At 36.5% G+C, this 27,692-nt stretch overlaps 2 protein-coding genes across 6 annotated transcripts in view; one reads left to right on the plus strand and one right to left on the minus strand.

Annotated features, from left to right (window-relative positions):
* wu:fc38h03 (acetylcholinesterase collagenic tail peptide) overlaps nucleotides 1-27,692 on the minus strand; it is a 761,412-nt gene that overhangs the window by 629,637 nt on the left and 104,083 nt on the right. Inside the window, exon 18 of one of the 5 annotated variants that reach the window (XM_049476003.1) lies at nucleotides 13,012-13,078. The exons of the other annotated variants lie outside the window; for them this stretch is intronic. The gene's annotated coding sequence lies outside the window, so the exon portion shown is untranslated. Of the gene's footprint in view, nucleotides 1-13,011; nucleotides 13,079-27,692 lie in introns of those variants that run through there. 5 annotated transcript variants of the gene reach the window in all.
* On the plus strand, nucleotides 351-27,624 carry creb5a (cAMP responsive element binding protein 5a). The gene is made up of 11 exons (XM_022665320.2): nucleotides 351-542; nucleotides 3,675-3,746; nucleotides 5,910-6,003; nucleotides 10,580-10,710; nucleotides 12,522-12,715; nucleotides 13,729-13,804; nucleotides 14,468-14,548; nucleotides 16,926-17,246; nucleotides 18,319-18,537; nucleotides 19,283-19,379; nucleotides 21,576-27,624. Exons 2-11 carry the CDS (start codon nucleotides 3,693-3,695, stop codon nucleotides 21,692-21,694), a joined length of 1,386 nt encoding a protein of 461 aa, XP_022521041.2. The 5' UTR covers nucleotides 351-542; nucleotides 3,675-3,692; the 3' UTR covers nucleotides 21,695-27,624.

A 27,692-nucleotide genomic window follows, 5' to 3' on the forward strand; every position in this document is an offset into this window, starting at 1 on the left:
AAAGAACTTCATGTTTTGTATTTTGAGTTAAAATGTCTTAAATAAGATTAAATAAGATTTATTGTCAAATCACACTAGAAACATTATGTCCCAGTACTTTTGCACATTATATAGTCTGTGTATATATACACAAATATGTTTATATATATATATATACACATATACTTTATTAACTCTAATTAAAAAAGAAACACACACACACACACACACACACACACAAACAAACACACGCCGTCCCGTCCCGGCGCGCGCACTTGCACGCAGCAGCTGAAGGCACGCCCCCCTCCACAGCTCTTCCCGCCCCCTCCTCTTCCTTCCTTCCCCTTTCCAGCGGACCAATCACAGGGCCAGGGTCTGTGGGTGGGCGTGTCGGGGCCGCCCCCCTCCCCATCTCCTGAAAAGGGAACCGGAGCGCTATGATTTAGAAGTTCAGGAATCCCACGTGACGTCACGGCGAGGTGATGTAATGCTGCTGTAAATAGATCCCACTGTAACCGCGCTTCAGTCCGGCGCGCGAGAGCAGCTGAGCAGCGCGCGCTACGGTGAGTCTTACCTTCACTTCAGCTGGGTCTGTGTGCTGTGTGTGTAGTGTGTAGTGTATAATGTGTGTGTGTGTGTGACAGCACGAGCTGGGTTAACTTTCTGTAGTGTGTGTTTGTATGGTGTATGACAGTGTATGGGTAAGTACGTGTGTGTGTGAGACAATGTGAGTTTTTGTGTGTGTGTGTTTGTGTGTGCGTGTGTTTGTAAATGTGTGATTGTGTGTGTGTCTTTTTTTTTAAATGTGTGACAGTGTGTGTCTAGGTGTAAGTTTGTGTGTGTCGTTTTTTTCTTTTTTTTTAATGTGTGGCAGTGTGTGTGTTTGAAAATGTGTGACAGTGTGAATGTATGTAAGAGTGTGTATATGTGTGTTTGTGTTTGTATTTGTGTGAGTGTGTGTGTCTTTTGAAATGTATGACATTGTGTGTGTGTGTGGGTGTGTGTGTGTTTGTATTTGTGTGAGTGTGTATATTAGAAATTGTGTGTGTGTAAATGCGTGACAATATGAGTATATGAGATATTTTATGTATGTGTTCGTAGTTGTGTGACAGTGTGTGTGTGTGTGTGTGTGTGTTCGTATTTGTAACAGTGTAAGAGTGTGTGTATATAAGAGATTGTATGTATGTGTTTGTAAATGTGTGAGTGTGTGTGTGTATAGTGTGTGTGTGTGTATAGTGTGTGTGTGTGTGTGTGTGTGTGTGGAGTTAGATAAAGTTAGCAGGACCGTCCGGTGCTCAGACTGTGATGATGTCATTCTGCAGGTTCACCGGTTTGTTGTTCCTCCTCAGTGGTCGGAGCGTGTGTGCGTGCGTGTGCGTGCGTGCGTGCGTGTGTGTGTGTGTGTATGTATGTGTAGGGGAGCTTGAGACGTCTGTCTGTCTGTCCGCCACCTTAAATGATCTCAGCGATGACGTCATCCCTTTAAAAATGCTGACTAAAGACAGACAGACAGACCGAGCTGTGATTTACCATTCAGACCAATAAAGCTACACTATATTTACAGCCGAAAGTATTGGGACACCTGCTTATTCATTGTTTCTTATGAAATAAAGGGTATTCAAAAGAGTTTATCCTGCTTTTGTTGGAGTAACTGTCTCTATAAAGTCCAGAAAAGACTATTTCCTAGATTCTGGAGTAGAAACATGTTGCATGATGTGTTTTCAAATACTTCAGCTTTCATGTTTTATCATTTATCTGCTCCAGATGGTTCTATTCTATTGGCAGTAATTCTCTTCTACAGGGTCTAGACAAGCTGTGTATGTGCATTTGCACATCTAACAGTCAGAAAGTTAAAGTATCAGTAGATTAATCTACTTTCCTACTTTTAACCCCTCTCACAAGATAACACCTCATAATAGGGGTGGGCGATATGGTTCTAAAATAATATCACAATATTTCATTGTATTTTCACAATAAAGATACTATACACAAAAATTATATTCAAGAATACACTACTGCAACAAAATGAAAATTTAATTGTATTATTGCATATGATAAGATATGATATATCACACCCCTAACTGAGATATTAAAAAATACAAGAATTTGATCAGATTTTCCACAGAAGCCAATGATGAACTCCAAATATCAAAAAATCAATCAACCTTTATTTTCACTGGGTAAACACATTGAGGGTAACCCTCATTTTTAATGTAGCTGAGCTTACATAAAATTAAAGGGATTGAAAATTAAGTTCAAATTATGAAAACAAGCAAGCCATGTAAGATTTAATTAAGAAAAAATAAAATAATAAAAAATAAAAGGATATGCAAACAGGCTAAAATGTAGAGCAATAAAACAAATAGATAGAGATACATATGTAGAATAATAAAATATAAACACAGTAAAAAAAAATAAAGGACTAAAATAACCACAATTATAAAAAGTAAATGATGGAATTAAAACAAATAATAATAATAATAATAATAATAATAATAATAATAATAATAATAATAATAATAATAATAATAATAATAACAATAATAAGTACAAAAAATATATACATATATATATATATATATAATAAAAGGAAGAAAATAAATGAAATAAAAAAGGTAAAAATTAAAAGCAGTAACAAAACAAATAAAATAATAAAATCGATACAATAAATAAAATAAAAAGGGCTAAATAGTAAAACATAAAATTAAAGAAATAAAAAGACAAAATAATTAAAATAAATAAAAAGGTAAAATAAAAACTCAGTCTGAAGGTGGTTAGATATTAAAAGTGTAAAATGATTCAGTGACACCAGTGAGCTGAGTTTGAAAGTTTTAGGGTTTCCTGTAGTGAATTGCAGCTCACTGCTGCTGCTCTGTAGCTAAAAGCAGATTTTTACAGTTCAGTAAAAACTCTAGGAACCTGACAGGCGATCCAGTCACTAGAGAGGGTCTGATAATAACTGGTGTTTATAGAAATCATGGATGAGATATAAGATGGCATATGGCTGGAGAGTGAGTTATAACCAGGATTAAAGTAAATTAGGTACCACTTTAAAATAAGACTACCTTTATAAAGGGTTTATAAAGGGTTTACAATTAGTTTATTAATGATTACTAATTAGGTTGTAAATGCCTTAAAATCATTAATAATCAGTTATAACACATACATAGAAAGGGCAACAATATAGACGGCTGTGGGTTCACTATTTGACAAACAAAAGGTCATTGTTGCTCTTTCTACGCATGTGTTATTAATAACTGATTATTAATGATATTTAACGCATTTACAACCTAATTAGTAACCATTAATTAACTAATTGTAATTAACCATTTATAAACCCTTTATAAAGGTAGTCTTATTTTAAAGTGGCACTGTAAATTAAATGATGCTGGACAGATATAATCTGTCTCTAGTAGATATATAATTGGAAATGAGAAGAGTGTGAATTTTTCTTTTAATATAAACAGTAAAAAAGTAGAACCCTAATGTGATAATTAAAGGGGGGGGGGTGATATGGCACCATATTACAGGGTATAATATCGTTTAGGATATTCAAAAATGTTAGGGACACATTTTACAATGGATTTACATACTGCTGTCCCATGACTTTTGGCATGCCTGTGCATTTTTATACATTAAGCATAAACATGTATATGTGTGTGTGTGTGTGTGTGTGTGTGTGTGTGTGTGTGTAGGTTCTTCAGGTTCCCGTGATGAATGTTGATCAGGACAGGCCGTATGTGTGTAATGCTCCAGGATGCTCTCAGGTGAGTCACACCTGGTCACCCGTTAACACCCACGGTTGCCCCTGGTTACTGTTGCCCTGAGACAAATCTGAGCATGTGCAGTAGCCCAGAAAAGCACAGGTATATTGTATATTAAAGGAGAACTCCGGTGTGAAATGGACTTTGGGTGTATTTATTATTAAAACGTGATAAAAAAAAGTTCTTAAGCTCTCCTCCACTCTCCTGCAGCTTTCTGAAGAATAGAATAGAATGAGAATTTTTAGAATAGAATGAGTGATATGGGGCATATTTTACCCTTTAGATAAATCACTTTTTATACTCTTATTCAGGTTAAAAATACAGGGGTTAGACAATGAAACTGAAACACCTGTCATCATTTTAGTGTGTGATTTTAGGTTTCATGGCTAAATTGGAGCAGCCTGGTGATCAATCTTCATTAATTGCACATTATTGCACCAGTAAGAGCAGAGTGTGAAGGTTCAATTATCAGGGTAAGAGCACAGTTCTGCTCTAAATATTACAATGCACACTATAACATTATGGGAGACATACCAGAGTTCAAAAGAGGACAAATTGTTGGTGCACGTCTTGCTGGAGCATCTGTGACCAAGACAGCAAGTCTTTGTGATGCATCAAGAGCCACGGTATCCAGGGTAACGTCAGCATACCACCAAGAAGAAGGACCAACCACATCCAACAGGATTAACTGTGGACGCTTTAAGAGGAAGCTGTCTGAAAGGGATGTTCGGGTGCTAACCCGGATTGTATCCAAAAAAACATAAAACCACGGCTGATCAAATCACGCAGAATTCAATGTGCACCTCAACTCTCCTGTTTCCACCAGAACTGTCCATCACCACAATCAATTATTGTGCTCTAAAACCAGGTGTTTCAGTTTCATTCTCCAACCCCTGTGGCTCCACACTTCATTGGTAGAATCCAAAGAGTCCTGACATTTGAAACGAGGCATTTAGAGCTTTAAAACTGCACAAGAAGCTTAATGCAAGCCACTGTTTACATCCCATAGCGAAGGTAACTGCATACATTTCATACAATATCACTCAAATAATTTATGATACATAATATATTATAATTCCTGAAATTTAAATATTTTTTGTTAAAACACACAAATAACACTGTGTCAACACATGAATGGCATGTAATACATTCTTTTTAAAAGTTCACTTATTTACTGTATGTAACATTTACGTCTTGAAACTGAGTAAATTTATCTGAAATTAAATATACTTAAAAAAAAGCAAATGCAAAATGTAAATTTTACTCATCATTTTTTTCAGTGTAACTTCTTCTGCATCAGAATTTTATGAAAGCTGACCAATAGAAATGCTCCAACGAGACCTGAAATACATTTTTTATACTTTCTTTGCCTTCGATTTATTTTGCTCTATTCTGCAAAAAAAAAAATTATGAGCTTCCCAAATATTAAAAACTATTAAAAGAGACATATATATTATACCTCTTTCTACACAAGTTAGAGTAGATCTGTGTTTTATACAAAAAAAAACATGTATATAAAGTTCTTTAAACCAAATTAGATAAAGATCTCACCAGCTCTATTCCGCCATTTAAAGGCTCTGACACTTTTATGCAAATAAGCTGTTTCTGGCCACACCCCATGTTTATGCTAAATGTTTACCACACGTTAGTGTTAGCTTGGGCTAAATCGAGGGAAAACACATGCTTATTGCTTAACTGTAGAAGCACAAATCTCAATATTTGAAAGTTCTTACTGATCTTCCTAATCTACTGACGGATAGCCACGGACAGTAGGTATAGATCCCTCCCTCAGACGAAGTCTGCTAGCTAATACTGCTCTGTACTGTCTGAGGTTATCAACCAACAGATCTAGTGGGTGGGGCTAGTCTGGTAGGGGTTGAAAGGTGAGGGGTGCAGCCAGGGTGGTTCTATGCAGAGTTCCTTATTATGACATCACAATAAGGGAGGAGCCAAATGGCTTATAGAAACAAATGAAGTTTATAGAGTCAGGATCTCATCACCTATTAAACAATAGAAGAAGTAAAATAAGAGGTGTTGTGCTAAAATCCGACTCCCCAACAAAAGAAGTATAAACTCTTTTTAATACTATTAATTACAGAAGAAACATACAGTAAATTAAAAAACAGGAAGTAGTTCATATTAATTTCCTGTGTCTGATTTCTGCAGCGTTTCCAACGAGAAGATCACCTGATCATCCACCGACACAAACATGAGATGACCCTCAAATTCCCCTCCATTAAATTCGACAGTGCACTGTCAGGTAAGTCTGATCACATCCCTTTAAGCTTTTACAGTTAATCTGTGTTCACACTGCGGGCAAATCAGATTAAATTCTCAGATCTGTTCTGTTAAGACTGTCCGCACTGTTATTTAGAAGCGTTCAGATCAGATTTCCGTGTGAATGGGTTGCTGTGGTATCTGTGTGGGTTGATCTGGTATCTGCATGGGATGCTGGGGTATCTGCTGTATTGGTTGCTGTGATATCTGCATGGGTTGCTGTGGTATCTGCATTGCTGTGAGTTGCTGTGGTATCTGCATGGGTTGCTGTGGTATCTGCATTGCTGTGGGTTGCTGTGGTATCTGTGTGGGTTGCTGTGGTATCTGTGTGAGTTGATGTGGTACCTGTGTGGGATGCTGTGGTATCTGTGTGTCTTTCTGTGGTATCTGCATGGGTTGCTGTGGTATCTGTATGGGTTGCTGTGGTATCTGTATGGGTTGCTGTGGTATCTGTGTGGGTTGCAGTGGTATTTGCGTGGGTTGCTGTTGAATCTGTGTGGGTTGATGTGATATCTGCATGGTTGCTGTGGTATCTGCGTGGGTTGTTGTGGTATCTTTATGGGTTGCTGCGATATCTGTGTGGGTTGTTATGGTATTTGAGTGGGTTACTGTGGTATCTGTGTGGGAGGCTATGTATCTGCATGGGTTGTTGTGGTATATGTGTGGGTTGATGTGGGATCTGTTTGGGAAGCTATGGTATCTGTGCAGGTTGCTGTGGTATCTGTAGGGGTTGTTGTATCTGTATGGGTTGCTGTGGTACCTGTGTGGGTTGCTGTGGTATCTGCGTGGGTTGCTGTGGTATCTGCATTGCTGTGGGATGCTGTGATATCTGTATGGGTTGATGTGGTATCTGTATGGGATGCTGTGGTATCTGTGTGTCTTGCTGTGGTATCCGCATGGGTTGCTGTGGTATCTGTGTAAGTTGCTGTGGTACCTGTGTGGGTTGCTGTTGTGTCTGCATGGGTTGATCTGGTATCTGCCTGAGATACTGTGGTATCTGCATGAGTTGCTGTGGTAGCTGTATTGGTTCCTGTGGTAGCTGTGTGGGTTGCTGTGGTATCTGTATGGGTTGCCTTGGTATCTGTGCGGGTTACTGTGGTATCTGTGTATGGGTTGCTCTGGTATCTGCATGGGTTGCTGTGGTATCTGTATGGGTTGCTATGGTATCTGAATGGGTTGCTGTGGTATCTGTATGGGTTGTTGTGGTATCTGCATGGGTTGCTGTGGTATCTGTATGGGTTGCTGTGGTGTCTGTATGGGTTGCTGTGGTATCTGCGAGGGTTGCTGTGGTGTCTGTATGGGTTGCTGTGGTATCTTAAGTTCCTATTTTTATTTTATTTTTTATATTTGTATGTTTATTTTATTCATTAAATATTTACCTTTTAATTGTTTTATTTGTTTTATGTTACTTATTGTTTGACACATTTTCTGTTTTATCAACACTTAGCTGCTTTTTTATGTATGAAAGGTGCTACATAAATAAAGATTATTATTAATTATTATAATATATATTATTGTGTGTGGATTTAAGCCTTTCAACACAGATAGTCTTCAAATGCAGAATTTATAGTAGAGAAAGGTATGTAAGTTATGTAGTTATGAAGTAGTTATGAAAGTAGGCCTGTGTTTTGAATTTTTACATACCACCATACTGCTAGAGGTGCTGCGGAGCTCTGTGTAGAATAGCACTGCCAAAGAAGCAAATACAGCTCGCTAGCTAATGCTAGTGGTTAGCATAACAAGCTAATTCACTGGAGTGATGGTAGCTCAGCTTCATCCTGCCTAGAGAGAAATGAGAAGAGCACTTTATCTGAGGAGCTCCTGCTGCTGTTCCTCACTTAATAAGTGTTTGTATATGTGTATAATAGAAAAACAACAGAAAACAGCAATTATTCACAATTATACAAGAGAACGATAGGATTACGCAATCGATCCACAGCTCGGAGAAAAGAAAATCAGGCCTGAGCCAGAATCATTTATTCAGCACAAGTGATAAAACTCCTAAATCTCTACAAAACTGTGGCTGATTTTAAAACTGTAATGTAATGGCTTCAATAGTAACATATTTTAAATCAATAATAAACTTATTTGTAACTTGTGCAATAGTGCTTTTGAGAAATATCTATTTTAAATACTAAACATTGAGTATTTTAGGTCTGTTTATAGTGTTTATGGAACTATTTAAAATATTTAGTTTTGTAAATGAAGCTGTGTTAAAGTTGTTGCCGTATATCTTTTTAAGATCTATGTTTTATATTCTTCAGCTGTTTTTTTCTGATAATAAAGTCTGATTTCTTCATATATTGTGTATACATTTTGTGGAATAAAGTAAACCCAACAGTAATCAAAGTCTTAATTTAAAGACTTAATGTTTTATAATATATATATAAACTCCCAACAGTACAGTAACTCACAAACCTATATTAAAGCCCAGTCATGCAAAAGAAAAATAATAATACTAATAAAAATACTGTGAAACCGTCTTAAAAAAGTACAGTGATATACATCTCTGGATAAAATGAACATTGTTGTTTTATTCTATAAACTACAGACAACATTTCTCTCAAATTCCAAATAAAATATTCTCATTTAGAGCATTTATTTACAGAAAATGAGAAATGGCTGAAATAACAAAAAAAAAAGATGCAGAGCTTTCAGACCTCAAATAATGCAAAGAAAACAAAAAGTTCATATTCATAAAGTTTTAAGAGTTCAGAAATAATCAATATTTAGTGGAATAATCCTGGTTGGTTTTTAATCACAGTTTTTTTCGTGCATCTTGGCATCATGTTCTCCTCCACCAGTCTTACACACTGCTTTTGGATAACTTTATGCTGCTTTACTCCTGGTGTAAAAATTCAAGCAGTTCAGTTTGGTGGTTTGATGGTTTGTGATCATCCATCTTCCTCTTGATTATATTCCAGAGGTTTTTAATTTGCTAAAATCAAAGAAACTCATATTTTTAAGTGGCGTCTTATTTTTTTATCCAGAGCTGTACACCAAATATTAGTATAAGCAGTGATAAGGTTTAATCAAAAACATTATAACAATATACTATTTTCTTTGGTTTGTAAGTTAAAAGAAAGACAATCAGACCATCTCAGTTAATTACGTATTCAGACGGTGTCTGTCGTCGTGGAAACCCCGTGTCTGACATATGTAAACATCAGCTTGACCTCTGACCTCCGAGGGCTGTTAGCTTTCACCGCAGCGACAGGAACATTTACATAACAAACAAAAGGGAGTTTGACCTCTGACCTCCTGAACCCGCCGCTGTCACTGATATCCTGCAGAAACAGTCTGAGTTTAGTCTGAGCAGAAATGACCTCAAACATCTGACTAACGTCAAGATTCAGCTCTGTGAATATAAAAAATATCCTTAAAAAGGTTGTGTGAGAGCAGGGCATTTAATCTGTGTTAGCGTGTCAGTGTGTCTTTGCTATCGTAACGACGGGAAAAGTACAGTACACCTAGCGTGGCTCGAAACGCAAAGCAAAAGGCATGTACTAATTATCTTAATTAATCATGGGTGTGGCTAATTTTGGGTGTAATGTGAAATAAACCAATCACAGTGTCACTTGCTCATCATTCTTTTTAAGAGTCAGGTGAGCTCTGACTTTTTTGGCGGATTGCTATTTTAATGGTGCAAAAGTAAGATATGTAATTAAAAACATTAATAAAAAATACTTAAAACACTGAAAAAATAGCATTTGTGACCTGTTACTCCACTCTCTAACTATAAACTTTACCATGAAGTATAATTAGAATATGTAATGTAGTTTTCGCATTGTTGTGACTCCAAATCTCATTTATGCTTTAAAAATATTATATAAAATTTTCATAATAAATCCATAATGTTTAAGTTAAAATACACATTTTAGTTGTGTCCCTGTGTTGTGGTTTCACTCAGTCCTGTTACAGTAACACTTTACCCTGAACATCTGAAACATCTGGAACATTCTACAACAGGAAGTCACATCTACAACAGGAAGTGACATCAGCTGGTTCTGGTTCTGAAGATCATGTTAAGAACAAAATAAAAGTTCCCTCATTAGTTTTTCTGTATATTTGATCTTATTGTAACGATGACTGAGGAGCTTAATCTGAACACTCAGTCCTGTTACCTTAAATAATTCTTACATCTTATTGGTCTATTTTTTTAAAACAAATTTTGGGAAAATCACAAGAATGTGCTCAGTGTCCTCATGCTGTTAGCATAGCTGCCATTTAGCTATTTTTCACGTTTTTGCTAATTCTATGCTAAAAACTCAGTCCTGTTACCTTCACTTATGTTACTTGTAACATAAAAAGTAACAGGAGTGAGTGCCAGTAACAGGAGTGAGTGCTAGTAACAGGAGTGAGTGCTAGTAACAGTCATTAGTGAATGTTAATATCTATTTTGTCGCAGTAGTATGTTCTTGAAATTTTTTTTTTAATTCATTGTTTTGTCACGTTACTAAGAATATACTTATCGCAGAAATACCCTGATATAATTGTAGGGCCGTATCGTCCACCCCTATAGTGAACATTATATATATCTATTGTATGTTGCTGTGTAGATCAGACGCCGACTCCGACACGTTTCCTGAGGAACTGTGAGGAGGTCGGACTCTTCAGCGATCTGGAGCTCGATCAGACAGCGGAGGAGGAAGAGGATGATGATGATGAGGAGGAAGAAGACGTCAAGCAGGTGAGAAAAAACAGCAATGTTCACAAATACGTTGCAGAAATGTCCAAAGTATTAGTTTTTTTGGAAGCTTACACTGGCATGCCATAAGTCATGTGACAGCAGTGTGTAACTCAGCTTGAAAACACCTACACCTGTATAAGGTTTTTTGTAGGATTTCTTGTGCATCAGCTTCAGAAGAGGCTTTCTTCTAGTACAGTACCATGCAGACAGAGTTGATGCAGTGTTTGCAGGGTGTATAGAACACTGCAGGCTGACCTCCCACTTCTTCAACCTCTGCAGCAATACTGGCAGCCCTCATGCATCTATTATTTAAATCCAACCTCTGGATATTACTCTGAACACATGGACTCTCTTTTTCTTTCGTTGGTCGACCCTGGGGAAGCCAAAACCCTGTTAAACCAGTGTGTGACCTTGGGCATCGTGCTGTATCTCAGTTTTTAGGGTGTTATCAATCTTCTTATAGCCTAGGCTCCATTTTTATGTAGAGCAACAGTTCTGTTTCTCACATCCTTAGAGAGTTCTTTGCCATGAGGTAGCATAGTGGCCAGTATGAAAGAATTAAACCTAAAACACCAACTTTAACACACCTGCTCCCCATTCGCATCTGAGACCTTGTAACACATGACACCAGGGAGGGACAATAACACAATTGGGCACAATTTGGACACTGTGTCCAGATTATGTTGCAGATATTTAGACATTACTGGCTGACAGTTGAGTTATTTTCAGAGGACAGTAAAGCTATACTAATATATAAACAAACTGTACAGTGACTACTCTGAATTATATTTAATATATAATTTAATATAATAATATATAATTAATATATAATTTAATATAAGGGTGTCCTATAAAATGGTAAGATATAATAAAATATTTGCAGAAATGTGAGAAATGTACTCGCATTATATCTCATATATATTTATATATTTATATATATATATATATATATATATATATATATATATATATATATCTTTGCAATAGCAGATGCAGTAGTATTAACCTTATGAAACTACTGCATCTCAAAAATTAGAATATCATTTAAAAAAATACTTTTTTTTCAGTAATTCAGTTGAAAATGTGAAACTCATATATTATATAGATGTATTAAACATAGAGTGATCTATTTTAAGCATTTATTTTTTTTTATTTTTGATGATTATGAAGCTTACAGCCAATGAAAACCCAAAAATCAGTGTCTCAGAAAATTAAATTAGAATATTATGTAAGACCAAGTGGTACTTTTGGCAGTGTGGGCAGTGTGCCAAGTCCTGCTGGAAAATGAAATCTGCATCTCCATAAAAGTTGTCAGCAGCAGAGGGAAGCATGAAGTGCTGTAAGAGTTAATTACTTGAATTTCTTGTCTCTTAATAAAGTGTTTGAGAGCATCAGTTAAAGTAAAGTAGTGAAGAGGTAGAGTTACAGGTATACAGTGAATAGTGAATATTTGAGTAATGTTCGAATCCAGATTATGAGAAGCAACAACTACTCAACTAAATAAAGAAAAATCTAAAAGGCAATTTAAAGAACTTTTTTAAAAGAAAATATCCTCAAGTCCAGTCACCGCAAAGACCATCAAAAATGTTACGATGATGGAACTGGCACTCATCAGGGCCACCCCAGGAAAGGAAGAGCCACAAGTCAACAGCTCCCCAGATAAGAGCACCTAAACTCTTATTCACAGAGTATTTTAGTTTGTTTAACACTGTTTTTAAGTTACTACATGATTCCTTATGTGTTCCTTCATAGTCTGAACTTCCATTAAAAGCTACAAAAAAACTCTTTTTTTATTTTTCTTTTCCTTTCAGAATTTTAAAGTACAGTGTTCATCAGTTTCAAGCCAGAGTTGCAATGATGGTCAGAGGCAGCATCCCCAGTTCCAGCACCATCAATCCCATCAATCCCATCAACCCCATCAATCCCAGCAGCCCCAGCAGTGCTCCCTGGCTCAGCTCCACCCCTCTGTGTCCCGACACACAACCCCCAGCACCACCAACACACAGTGAGTACTGCTGCATTATGTATTATCACCTAAATGTATAATACACTTATTAATATATAGTACCAGTCAAAAGTTTGGACACACCTCTTTTCTCTCATTTAATGTTTTTTTTGTTTGTTTTTTTTTACACTGTAAATTTAATATTGAATAATATTAAAGCTCTACAGGAACACATGCTGAATTATTTTTAATAATAGTAAACCAGAATCTGTTTCATAATTTATATTCTTCTAAATAAGTATCATATTTCTCTTTGAGGACAGATCTCAAACACTTTATTAAGAGACAAGAAATTCAAGTAGTTAACTCTTGACGAGTTCAGCACAGCTGTTAACTGAAAGCCTGAATTCCAGGAGACTCTACCTCATAAATCTGACTGAGAAAATGCAGCAGAGATGTTCAAAACTGATCATCTAAACAAGAATATAAAATATAAAACATATTCTGGTTTGTTTAAGTGCTATAACGTGTAATATTGGCAATGCTGTGCTGCGGTTGTAGATCAGCACAGCAGTGCCAATATTACAGGTTATAACAGGAACCTTGAGTGTATTATAGTGATTATACCACAGTTCCGTTATCACTGTTTATTAAAGATTTTAAAGAGTTAAAGAGGAGAAGTTAAATAGGATCTGTTTGGTTATAAAAACTCCGCCAGTTAAAATAGTTCCATTGCTGCTCTATTTGTTTGTAGCTGTGCTGTTTGGCTTGTAAGCGCTGCATCGTTGCTAGGTTACCTGTATGTGGCGGAGTAATTCAGTAATATATGGAGAGCTTTGGCTACAGTGCATTACCGGCTGATAATGGCACTTATAGAATGCCTCTCAGCCAATCACATTGCAAGGTCGGAACTAACTGTGGTATAATAAATTATTCTATATGTTTTTCTTCATAATTTGGATGAGTTTAGTATTAATCTACAATGCATTTAAAATAATTTAAGGTGGTACTGTATATTTTGACCCAGTTCTGTATTATAACGTCTCTTGTTTTGTGTTTCTGATGAACTGAAGCTCAGCACACAGGTGTCTGCACAGCCAACCCCGGCCTCCTGCAGCCTGTGCTCTACAGGGGACATCTAGTATGCATGTGAGTGTAAAGAAAATGTTGTAAAGCTCTGGAAATGTCTGGATAAATATAAGCGAGCACTTAAAAATGATGAGTTTCTTTGATTTTACCAAATTGAAATCCTCTGGAATATAATCAAGAGGAAGATGGATGATCACAAACCATCAAACCACCAAACTGAACTGCTTGAATTTTTGCACCAGGAGTAAAGCAGCATAAAGTTATCCAAAAGCAGTGTGTAAGACTGGTGGAGGAGAACATGATGCCACGATGCATGAAAAAAAACTGTGATTAAAAAAACAGGGTTATTCCACCAAATATTAATTTCTGAACTCTTAAAACTTTATGAATATGAACTTGTTTTCTTTGCATTATTTGAGGTCTGAAAGCTCTGCATTTTTTTTTTTGTTACTTCAGCCATTTCCCATTTTCTGTAAATAAAAGCTCTAAATGACAATAGTTTTATTTGTAATTTGGGAGAAATGTTGTCTGTAGTTTATGAAATAAAACCACAATGTTCATTTTACTCAAACATAAACCTATAAATAGTAAAATCAGAGAAACTGATTCAGAAACTGAAGTGCTCTCTCCATTTTTTCCAGAACTGTATATATATATATATATATATATATACACACAGTATATAACGTTAACTATACTTCTTCTACTCTGATGCGTTAACAGATGAACGCACAGTTAAGTATGGACACCAACCTCATTGGAATTCCAGGCCCCGCCCCTGCTGGATCATGCCCCTCCCACCAGGTAAGGCCTATTTCTCAGTTATAAAAAAAACACCTTGTGCTTTTTCGAAACACAAAGAAAAAGGCATGTACTAAATCTCTTAATTAATCATGGGTGTGGTTAATTTTGGGTGTAACGTGAAATAAACCAATCAGATTGTCACTTTCTCATCATTCCCTTCAAAAGGCAGGTGAGCTCTGACTTTGGCACATTCGTATCTTATCAGTGTGGCGCTTTTTTGTGCGTCTCAGCAGAGACAGATACTGATCTGCTCGTTCACACTGTGAAGATACACCAGCAGCTCATTTAAGGGAACAGTAATGTTTTTTATTCTTTATTCTGTTTATTGTTGAGTTAAAAGAAGGCACTCCTGCATGGTTAAGATAGGAATGGACTCTGATGATTGACTGTTGTCAGGGTTTTAATCAGTCAGTGGAGCAAAATTTTATAGAAACACACCAGAAATTTACCTGAACTCACCTCACTTCCAGACCAACACAACCATCCGTGTAGATTTATTCCTTAACGCTATTTTAACAGCGCAGGCACGAGGCGTGAAAATAGACTGCTGATGTGGTGTAAGATAGCAATGAGCATCACCACACACTTTGATTAGTGTGTACAATAGAGGCCCAGAAAATGTGAAGGTGTACTGAAACTAACACACACACACTTCTGCTCTTTTCCTGTTCTCAGAAATGACGCAGAAATGCACTCACACACACACTTAAACACACACACACACGTAAAGACGCACACACACACACACACACACTTAAACACACACACAGATTCTGCCTGTCTTTGAGTGAAGAAAGGATCAAATTAGGTTTCAAAGGCCCGGTCCTGACCTGCAGGTGACCTCACTAACTTTGTGAAAGATTCCTTTGTGGTGTGTGTAAAGGGTGTGTGTGTGTGTGTGTGTGTGTGTAAGCATGTGCGTGTGTGTTGGGATGAGTTGGAGACAAGGTGGGGTCGTAGTCATCCAACATCCAAACCTCACTAACACACTAATCTCACCATCACTGAATGCAATCAATCAAATCACAAATATATAAATATATGTATATGAAGTATAAGTTTAAAAACACACCTTAAATTCAGTGATTTTTCGTTATTTTAAAATATTTTGCATTATAAATTTATACACACTGAATCATGTAGTAAACAAAAACATAATAAAGCTGATGTCCTTAAGTTTTATGATTTGGGGGATTTAGTTCCCTCTCTGGTGAGAATGGGTAATTGCATTAGCATGCGGAAGAATCATTTTAAACTGGGTGGGTGTGATGCGGTCTCCTTTCAGAGCGGATGAATCCAATTCCAGGTTATGTTCAGTTTAAAAAAGATGGAGAGAGAGAGAGAGAGAGAGAGCTCAGTTAGAAACTTCACTCCTTCATTTCTTTGGTTTTACTATGAGTGAATGATCTACTGAGCTCTGAGTTTCCTCTTCTGAAGTCCCCGTTGCTCCACCAGCCGCTCGCGTTCAGTAAAACTGAGCCAGATCCTCTTTTAGAGGCTGAACGTGTGACGTAAGTACGTAAAGACGCGTGGCGCAGCCAGAAGAAGAAGAACTCCCACAAACAGCGACCAGAACACCCCAGTTTTAAGAATTAATATATTTATATTTATATATTTTATCCATATTCTTCTCCACTCAGAAATGCTTCTGCTTTCAGTTTAGAAATGAAATAATACAAACTGCTACTTAAAAAAAAAAAAAAAACAGAATATGTTTTATGTTTTAGATTCAGGCTTTCAGTTAACAGCTGTGCTGAACTCATCAAGAGTTAATTACTTAAATTTCTTGTCTCTTAATGTTAGTTTGAGCAAATCAGTTAAAGTAAAGTAGTGAAGAGGTAGAGTTACAGGTATACAGTGAATAGTGAATATTTGAGTAATGTTCGAATCCAGATTATGATAAAAACTATTCAACTAAATAAAGAAAAAAAATTCTTCAGTCAGTCCTAAAGGCCATCAAAAAAACATTATAATGATGGAACTGGCACTCATCAGGATTGCCCCAGGAAAGGATAGAAGAGCGAGAGTTTCCTCTGTTGTACAGGATACGTTAATCAGAGTTACCAGCCTCAGAAAATTTTGACTGGTACTGTGTATAAATTATAAGAAACAAAAGTATTGTGCCATCCTATTACAGTTCAGTAAACTCTTAAGCTCCGCCTCCTCTTTCACTAACGTCTGTAGAGGCAGAGTGCATAGCTAGGGGCTGGATTTTATACACCTGTGACAATAAAACACCTGAATTTAATGATGTGATACACATGTATCTACCTGATTATTAATTTGCATAAATAATTTTAGCATTAATATAAACCTTTAAGATTTAAATTCTTGCTAAAAATAATAGTTTTCACCTAGTTTTCACCTAATCCCTCAGAGGTCAAAGGTCACGCCAAGCCAGACACACCTTGCAGTATCCAATGGCAACCAGAACCCTATGGGTCACATGATGGGGATTGTGTCATCACAGCACCACAGGAGGGCGGGGCTTCCACTGACACACCTGCCTGCACCGCCTCACCATTCTTACCCGCAGCACTGCCACAGCCAATCACAGCCAAGACACGCCCACCACCAGCAAGACAGTCAGGAGCAGCCACCTCACAGCTGTGCCCACCACTCCCCCCCTGCACACCTGCACCCAGGCCCCGCCCATCTGACTGCCACTCATCTGAGTCATCAGCCAGTACCTGCACAGGTAGAAATTTCTACACACAGTCTTTCATTTAACCATTTGAATTAATTTCATTCATGTTAAAATATCTAGTTGTGGTCTCTAGTATGAATGAATGTGTAAAAAAGTGCTCCGGTGATCCAGTATAACACTGCTTTAGTCCGGTGGAGGAGTGGGTGGGGAAAAACGATAGGTTTTCAGCTCTTCCTCATGAATATTCATACATAAATACATACGTTGCCTTTGATTGGCTAACAGCACTGCGAAACCAGGAGGCAGCAAGATGGGCAACATTTAGAAACAAGAAATTTAACATAAAGAGATTTTTACACTAATAAAATCTTTGCAATGTCATATGTTACTTTACAACATGTGTAATAATGCCCTGCTAAGTGCAGTTCAGCCACTGATGTAGTCTTAGAGTCTCTGTAAACAAAAAACGCCAAATCCACCAGAGATCCTATTTAAACCTATAGTTACTTACACACAGAGGTGGGTAGTCCAGGTCCAGAAAGTAAAAATCCACCTCAGTTTTTTGTTGGCTGAGCCGCAGCAGAGCCACCCAGGCAGTTGGAACAAAACCCCGGGGTGGATTTTTACTTTTAACAAGTGTAAACAAAACTGTTCTAAACATCTAAACACCTACCTATCTCTATTATACTTGGCTGGTGGTGTTTTTCCTCCATAGACTAATTCTAACCATTTGTTTCTTAGCTCTGAATTACTGGTTAAAGTATATAAACACTGATGTGTTATTCGCACAAATAACACAGGAATGAACTGCCATGTTGTTCCTAGCGCTGTTATTTAGCTCCTATGTGACGAGACAGCATCGCTGATTGGCTTCAGCTCTGCCTGCGGGCGGTCCCGAGCAGAGGTGGGCGGGGCCATGAATACTAATTGACGGGTTGATGTAGACACGGTGCTTTTCCTGATCGACTCGCTTTTCTGAATAATTTCTTTTACTAGCTGCTGCTGACGATGGAGGTTGAGGAAGAGTGGATTTTACTGGAAGGAGACTTTTAAGGAGAGCTTTAAGGAGAGCAGATATTGTTTTAATTAATAAAGTCTTTTTTTAAAAAATCACCTTTTTCAGGTGTCTCCGGTTCGCAGTAGCTCCTGCTCTCAGTCTCCTCCGCAGACGAGCGGGGGCAGACGCAGACGGGCCACAGACAGCGACCCGGATGAGCGCCGGAAGAAGTTTCTGGAGAGGAACCGGGCAGCGGCATCTCGCTGCAGACAGAAGAGGAAGGTCTGGGTGTCGTCTCTGGAGAGGAAAGCTGAGGAGCTCACCCACACTAACCTGCAGCTACAGGTACATACAGGTGTCTCAATATCAATATAACATGTCTTTTATTTTGCAGTAGAGTTAACAAGATGCAACACAGTGCTCATTGCTATCTTACACCTTGAAAACAGTCTATTTTCAGTCTATCACTTCTTCCTCCTGCCTGGTTTAAATAGCAGCAGAGCTTCTGATTATATCTACACTGGAGGGCGTGGTGTTCTTTTTTTTTCTTTTTTCTTTTGGTAACAAAAAACACAGGAGCTCCACTGACTGAATACAACCTAGACAGACGCCAACAGTCAGACGTTCATCGCTATCTTAGCAACTTTTACATCAACAATAAACAGAATAGTAAATAAAATAACATTGCTGTTCCCGTAAATGAGCTGCTGGAGCTCCTTCACAGCGTCAACCAGCAGCTCAGTTTCCTCTGCTGAGAAGAGTTTGTTGGACATGTCCAGGTAGCTGCACCGTTAGAATAGCAATCCACCAAAGTCAGAGCTCACCTGACTCTTAAAGAGAATGATGAGCAAGAGACACTCTGATTGGTTTATTTCCATTACGTCCAAAATTAACCACTCCCATTATTTTGAGTCGTGCAAGGTGTACTTTTCCCATCGTTACGAAAGTGAAACCTCACTGACACGCTCTAAATCAAGCTGCATGGTGCACAAACTAACGGCTTGCCTATTATTCACTGAAATAAGGCCCAAAGAATCAATAGAATAATAAAAATGTACAGATTGAATATTGATTATTTGTGTTGTTACAGAATGAAGTGACGTTGCTCAGGTCGGAGGTCACTCAGCTAAAGCAGCTTCTGGTGGCCCATAAAGACTGTCCTGTTACTGCCCGACAAGAAACACAGGGTGAGTTAATGACTTACTGAGTTAATAAAGCACACCACTGCAGTTTATATATATATATATATACTGTATAATTCACCAAAATACATTCACTGCATTTATCCTATACAGAGTCTCATTTAATAACTCTTATTGCTTTACAGGACTAGGATAGTAACGTTAGCTGAGCTATCTTAGCATTAGCTTTTTTTGTTACCCAATTTGTGTAGATTTCTGCTACAGTGGCAAGAAAAAGTATGTGAAACCTTTGGAATTGTATGGCTTTCTGCATATATTGGTGATAAAATGTGATTTGATCTCATCCATCAAACTGTTCTCATACTTTTTCTGGCTACTGAATGTGTAGAAATTATATATGTAACATTTTACACATCAATAAAAAGAAAAAAATAACTTTAGGCTTTTCATTCTTGTGACTATATTTATATTACCATATTTTTCACACTATAAGGCGCACTTAAAAATCCTTAAATTTTTCCAAAAAACGTCTGTATGAATTTTAAGCCACTCCACTAAAGTACAGAGTTATACAGGAGTTTCAGTTTAGTTCTCCAGCACCGAGACTAGAGTAATATTAGCATTAGCTGCTAACCACAGCACTATGGCCTCTGGCCTGCTGCTAACCCCGCTAATCATGCTCAGTGCTAGCTCTTTAGCTGTTCAGAGGTGAGTATATTGAACTGTAGTCTGCGTGTTTACTGTGTTAAAACAAGCTACGTAGAACAAACCACTAGCTGATAGCACCCTGGCTTACTGAAACACTCAGGGTTCCTCAGTGTAGCGCTGTCTGACAGCATTTACTAACAATAACCATGGCTAGCGGTTAACTGCTAATGCTGCTGCACCCAGCATTAGTGGAAATCTGGAAATCTAAGGTTACTGTAAATAAATGGAAGTGCTTTATTCACCCAAATAAACAGTTTTCAGAAGAGAAATCTGTGTAGATTAACATCCAGCACTCGAACTTAGCTTTAAAATTAGAAGGAAAACATGGCGACACCCCTGTTCCTTACTAGTGTCTCTTAATGAGCCTTATAATCCAGTGCACTTTATGTATGAAAATAGACTGGAAAATAGACTAGGGGTAGGAAATAGAATAGGAAATAGTGTGAAAAATACGGTATATTTTCCAGTGTTTGTAATAGATATGTATGGATATATATTCACAACATAAAGGTTCTTCTTATGTTTCTGCCATAAATCACGTTCATTGTGCTAATTTGTTTAGGTATACTAGAGAATGTTGGTGTCATTAGAAGAATAAAATATATTCTACCATATAAAATTCTTCTTAACTTATATTATACACATATTTATCCTTAACTCTCCTACTGTAACATAATTTGGGCTAGTACTTACAAAAGTAGTATCAACTGCCTACAAATTCATCAGAACTCTTCAGAATGTGTATAAAATTAACCAGTTTCAAATATATCAGTTTATTTTCCCTTTACCAACAACCATTTTCAATACAAAATCATGTTCAATACAACCTTCAAGTTCATCACTACTCCACTAGATCCTCTAATAACCTCCGTGCTGCTTTTTTACAACACAAATTGAACAGTTTACACTTTCTCACAGAGGACTTTTAATTTGAAACTGCCTACCAACTCATTTAAAAATCTACACTAGCATCATTAGTTATAAAAAAATGAGTTATAAAAAAAAACTTATTTACTGTCAATGTAGCCAATGCAAATACTAAATATGTTTTGTGTATATTCTTGTGATTATGTATATTGATTAAATACATATTATCATTACTATTATTTATTTATTTTTATTTTATTTTTCTTGGTCTTTTTCTTCTCTGTGTTTCTCTTATAATTTCTTTGGAGAAAAAGTACTTTGTACAAACCTCTTTTAGGTTTGATCTTACATTCTATTTTTGCAAATAAAAAAAAATATATATATAAATAACATCAAAGAAACGACAGAAAAACAGCTTGTAGAACCCATGCTTTTAAAGAACTGAAAAATTACATTATTTTGATAATAAGAAAGTAAAATGCTCCACACCTAGTATTAATATAGTGTTTATAATAACGTAAACAGTAGTGTACACTCTATTTATCACTCTTATACCAAACCTGAAAGCACTGATTTACTCTGATCCATGTCCTATAAACACATATACAGTCTGGTCATGCCCTGTATGAACTGATATGATACTGTATTATCTGTGTTCACCTGCAGGGGGCAGCCCAACCCGGAGTCCCATCCGGACACACGGCGTCCAACACAACAGCATCTCAACATCCAGCATCAGCACCACACACACACACCTCACCACACACACACACACCGCCAGCTGAACATCACTCCCACCTAAACCTCCAGCTCCTCTATAAGAAACGGCTCAGGAAATTCATTATACTGAAATCTGAACTATTAATAATTCATCTCTATACAAAAATAGCATTTATTATGTACAAACAGGGGGAAAAAGGAATACTCCAGTGCTTTCCGTAGCAGAAAAAGTAAGAAAATTTGGCGTTTGGTGTTTGGTAGACTATTTTTTTATTTGTGCACAGTGCAGCTTGATTTAGGGCGTGTCAGTGTGTCTTTGCTATCGTAACGACGGGAAAAGTACAGTACATCTTGCGCAGCTCAAAACACAAAGCAAAAGGCATGAATTGATTTTCTTAATTAATCATGGGTGTGGTTAATTTTGGGCGTAATGTAAAACAATCCAATCAGAGTGTCTCTTGCTCATCATTCCCTTTAAGAGTCAGGTGAGCTCTGACTTTGGCAGATTGCTATTTTAACGGCGCAGCTACCTGGACGTGTCCAAGAAAGCAATACTCCAGAAATGAACCTGAACACACCTCATTTCCAGACCACCACGCCCATCAGTGTAGATATATTCAGAAGCTCTGCTGCTGTTTAAACCAGACACGAAAATGCATTAAAATAGACTGTTGACAGGGTGTAAGATAGCAATGAGCATCACAACGCACCTTGTAGATGATGATGGGATGAAAAGTGCTGGAGTATTCCTTTACCAAAAAGTCAGGAGCGAAGAGATAAGATCATAAGAAGATCAGATGTTATAATTTAGCCTAACTGGTTAAATGCAGTGAATCTCAGTTCTTTAGTTTTTATGACAATTCTTTACCCTTTAGTATTTCCTCAGGGATGTTCACTCCTTGTTAAATATGATATATGAGTATAAAACTATGTGCACACAGGAGGTAAAAGTAGGCCAAATCCAATTTGATGTTTATTTTAGTCTGTTTACAATATCTTATTAATGTGAACGCTCCTAAACAGTTCAAACTCTAAAGAGCAGCAACACTTCTTGTAAAGAAATTATTCGGATACAATCTAGATATACAAAAAATCTGATTTCAAATGGTTTCAGAAACTAATTTGGACACAATCTAGATATTTAAAAAATCTGATTTTTTCATAGTTTTAGAAATTATTCTGGATACAATCTAGATATACAAAAAAATCTGATTTCACATGGATTCAGAAATGAATCTGGATACAGTCTAGATATACAAAAAATCTGATTTCACATGGTTTCAGAAACTAACGTGGATACAGTCTAGATATACAAAAAAGTATCTGATTTCACGTGGTTTCACAATTGAATCTGGATACAGTCTAGATATACAAAAAATCTGATTTCACGTGGTTTCAGAAACTAATCTGGACACAATCTAGATATGCAAAAAATCTGATTTCACATAGTTACATAAACTAATCTGGATACAGTCTGGATATACAAAAAATCTGATTTCAAATGGTTTCAGAAACTAATCTGAATACAATCTAGATATACAAAAACAAACTGATTTTAAATGGTTTCAGAAACTAATCTGAATACAATCTAGATATACAAAAAATCTGATTTCACATGGTTTCAGAAACTAATTTGGACACAATCTAGATACACAAAAGAATCTGATTTCACATGGTTTCAGAAACCAATCTGAATACAATCTAGATACACAAAAGAATCAGATTTCACGTGGTTTCAGAATTTAATCTGGACACAATCTAGATATTTAAAAAATCTGATTTTACATAGTTTTAGAAATTATACTAGATACAATCTAGATATACAAAAAATCTGATTTCACGTGGTTTCAGAAACCAATCTGAATACAATCTAGATACACAAAAGAATCAGATTTCACGTGGTTTCAGAATTTAATCTGGACACAATCTAGATATTTAAAAAATCTGATTTTACATAGTTTTAGAAATTATACTAGATACAATCTAGATATACAAAAAATCTGATTTCACGTGGTTTCAGAATTTAATATGGATACAATCTAGATATACAAAAAATCTGATTTTACATTGTTTTAGAAATTAATCTGGATACAATCTAGATATACAAAACAATCTGATTTTACATTGTTTTAGAAACTAATGTGGATTAATTTAGATATACAAAAAATCTGATTTCACATGGATTCAGAAACTAATCTGGATACAATCTAGATATACATAAAATCTGATTTCACATAGTTTCATAAACTAATCTGGATACAATATAGATATACAAAAGAATCTGATTTCACATGGATTCAGAAACTAATCTGAATACAGTCTAGATATACAAAAAATCTGATTTCACGTAGTTTCATAAATGAATCTGTATACAATCTAGATATGCAAAAAAAATCTGATTTCACATGGATTCAGAAATTAATCTGGATACAATCTAAATCTGATTTGGGCTTGGAGTCTGAACACAGCCAAAGTGAGGGAAATCAGATTTTTTAAAATATGAGATTCAGTAAGTTTTTTCTGTTCACACTGCCATACGGATTTGGGCCACTTTTACTCGCTGTGTGAACGCAGTTTTTGTGTGTTTATTACGTATTTTCTTCTTTTGGCCAATCAGCTGAGAGCTGAAACGCCAGATAAGAACAGGACTATTGATAAATCCTTCGTTATTAATCAGGGGAATAATGTATTATACTGTAAATATAAACGCTTTGGTTTGTGAATGCACCTTGAGCTATTTAGCTGCGCCTTGGTCCTGCCGGGACAGAAAACAGTGTAAACAGTGTAAACTGTGTAAAAAGAGGCTTTTATGAGTGAATTAATCAGGTATCACATCCCATCACCTGCAGAGATATCACATCACATCATCACAACACCACCAATACACCAGAATAGAGTATTTAATATAAAAGTATTCAGGATAATCATTGACTAATATGATCTCCAGCATTTTTAACATATTAACACAGCAGGATGCCAGTGTGAGATATACAGTGCCTTGCAAAAGTATTCAGCCCCCTTTTTCAAACTTTTCAAACTTTTGCCACATTTCAGGCTTCAAACATAAATTTCAAACATGAAATTGTAATTTTTTTTAGAAGAATCAACAACAAGTGGGACAAAATCGTGAAGTGGAACCAAATTTATTGGATATTTTAACTTTTTTTATTAATAAAAAACTGAAAAGTGGGCCGTGCAATATTATTATTTATCCCCTTTACTTTACTTCAGTGCAGCTGAAACTCACTCCAGATGTTCAGTGAGGATCTCTGAATGATCCAATGTTGAATAAATAGAATCACCTGTGTGTGATAAAGTCTCTGTATAAATGCTTCTGCTCTGTGATCAGAGTCTCAGAGTTCAGTTTAAAGCTCAGAGAGCATCATGAAGACCAAGGAAAAACACACCAGGCAGCTCCGAGATACTGCTGTGGAGAAGTTTAAAGCCGGGTTTGGATACAAAAAGATTTCCCAAGCTTTAAACTCAATCTCAAGCAGCACCGTGCAAGAGATCATACTGTAATGGAGGGAGTATCAGACCACCGCAAATCTACTAACCAAGACCCGAACGTCTCTCTAAACTTTCAGCTCAAACAAGACTGAGAGAACTGATCAGAGATGCAGCCAAGAGACCCATGATCACTCTGGATGAACTGCAGAGATCTACAGCTGGATACAATCTAAATCTGATTTGGGCTTGGAGTCTGAACACAGCCAAAGTGAGGGAAATCAGATTTTTTAAAATATGAGATTCAGTACATTTTTGCTGTTCACACTGCTATACGGATTTGGGCCACGTTTACTCGCTGTGTGAACGCAGTTTTTGTGTGTTTATTACGTATTTTCTTCTTTTGGCCAATCAGCTGAGAGATAAGAACAGGACTTTTGATAAATCCTTCGTTATTAATCAGGGGAATAATGTATTATTTATACTGTAAATATAAACGCTTTGGTTCCTGAATGCACCTTGAGCTATTTAGCTGCGCCTTGGTCCTGCAGGGACAACTATAAATCTGGCCTTTAGGGAAGAGTGGCAAGACGAAAACCACTGTTAAAATAAAGACATAAAAAGTGCTGTTTGTACAGAAAACATCACCCTGAACACACCCTGATCCCCACTGTGAAACATGGTGGTGGCAGCATCATGGTTTAGGCCTGCTTTTCTTCAGCAGGGACAGATTTGGGAGGCTGGTTAAAATTGATGGGAAGATGGATGGAGCCAAATACAGGATCATTCTGGAAGAAGAAAACCTGTTGATGTCTGTAAAAGACCTGAGACTGGGACGGAGATTTATCTTCCAACAAGACAATTATCCAAAACATAAAGCAAAATCTACAATGAAACGGTTCACAAATAAACATATCCAGGTGATTGAATGACCGCAAAACTCTGATAGAGACAAACCCCAAGCAATTGCAGGTGTAATCACATACAAGGTCTTAACTCAAGGGGGTTGAATAATATTGCACGCCCCACTTTTCTGTTTTTATTTCTAAAATCACGATTGTGTCCCACTTGTTGTTGATTCTTCACAAAAAAATTGCAATTTCATATCTTTATGTTTGAAGCCTGAAATGTGTCAAAAGTTAAAAAAATTCAAGGGGGCCGAATACTTTTGCAAGGCACTGTATATATGGTGTAGCGCCTCTGCTGGCTGGTTGCAGTATGACGTGTGGCTCCGCCCATTTCTATATGTTTTAATGACAATACAGCCTGAGACACAAAGCTTGGTCTGGGTGCATACGGTCAAAAACAAACTGCTGTTTCTCTTTGATGCAATTCTTTGTAAATTATCTGATTATCTGATTATCTGATTGTCTGATTGTCTGATTATCTGATTGTCTGATTATCTGATTTTCTGATTATCTGATTGTCTGATTATCTGATTGTCTGATTAACTGATTATCTGATTATCCGATTATCCGGTTGTCTGATTGTCTGATTGTCTGATTGTCTGATTATCTGATTGTCTGATTGTCTGATTAGCTGATTGTCTGATTGTCTGATTATCTGATTGTCTGATTATCTGATTGTCTGATTGTCCGATTGTCCAATTATCCGATTATCCGATTGTCTGATTATCTGATTGTCTGATTATCTGATTGTCTGATTATCTGATTGTCTGATTGTCTGATTATCTGATTGTCTGATTGTCTGATTGTCTGATTAGCTGATTGTCTGATTATCTGATTGTCTGATTGTCCGATTGTCTGATTAGCTGATTGTCTGATTATCTGATTATCTGATTGTCTGATTATCTGACTATCTGATTGTCTGATTATCTGATTGTCTGATTATCTGATTTTCTGATTATCTGATTATTTGATTATCTGATTGTCTGATTGTCTGATTGTCTGATTATCTGATTTTCTGATTATCTGATTGTTTGATTATCTGATTGTCTGATTATCTGATTGTCCGATTATCCGGTTGTCCGATTGTCCGATTATCCGTTTGTCTAATTATCCGATTATCTGATTATCTGATTGTCTGATTATCTGATTATCTGATTATCTGATTGTCTGATTATCCGATTATCTGATTATCTGATTGTCTGATTGTCTGATTATCTGATTGTCTGATTATCTGATTATTTGATTATCTGATTGTCTGATTATCTGATTGTCTGATTATCTGTTTGTCTGATTATCTGATTGTCTGAATATCTGATTATTTGATTATCTGATTGTCTGATTATCTGATTGTCTGATTATCTGATTGTCTGATTGTCTGATTATCTGATTGTCTGATTGTCCGATTATCCGATTGTCTAATTATCTGATTATCTGATTGTCTGATTATCCTGCAGCAAGACAATGAAATGTGAGAGACTATCACTGGCTCTGAATCTTCAGGCCTTAAAGAGTTAATGAGTTTTCCATGTACAGTTTTTAAAAAGAATATCCATATTTCTTTATTTTTGTACCAACTAACTAAATTTTATTGCTATTTCTAATTAAAAGAACGTGCTCTGCATCCAGTGTGTGTTTTTATTTTTATTTGTGCAGTCGTGTTTCTAATGGTTACATGATTATTGTTCATCGTATAAAATCTAAATTAGTT

This window comes from Astyanax mexicanus, chromosome 3 (assembly GCF_023375975.1).
Source record: "Astyanax mexicanus isolate ESR-SI-001 chromosome 3, AstMex3_surface, whole genome shotgun sequence".
Taxonomy (NCBI): Eukaryota; Metazoa; Chordata; class Actinopteri; order Characiformes; family Acestrorhamphidae; genus Astyanax; species Astyanax mexicanus.

Bases quoted from the DNA above. Each gene is read 5' to 3' on its own strand.
- creb5a (XM_022665320.2), top strand. From the start codon at position 3,693: ATGAATGTTGATCAGGACAGGCCGTATGTGTGTAATGCTCCAGGATGC. The intron at 12,716-13,728 runs GTGAGTACTGCT...GATGAACTGAAG, and splicing joins CCCAGCACCACCAACACACA to CTCAGCACACAGGTGTCTGC. The intron at 17,247-18,318 runs GTAGAAATTTCT...CACCTTTTTCAG, and splicing joins ATCAGCCAGTACCTGCACAG to GTGTCTCCGGTTCGCAGTAG.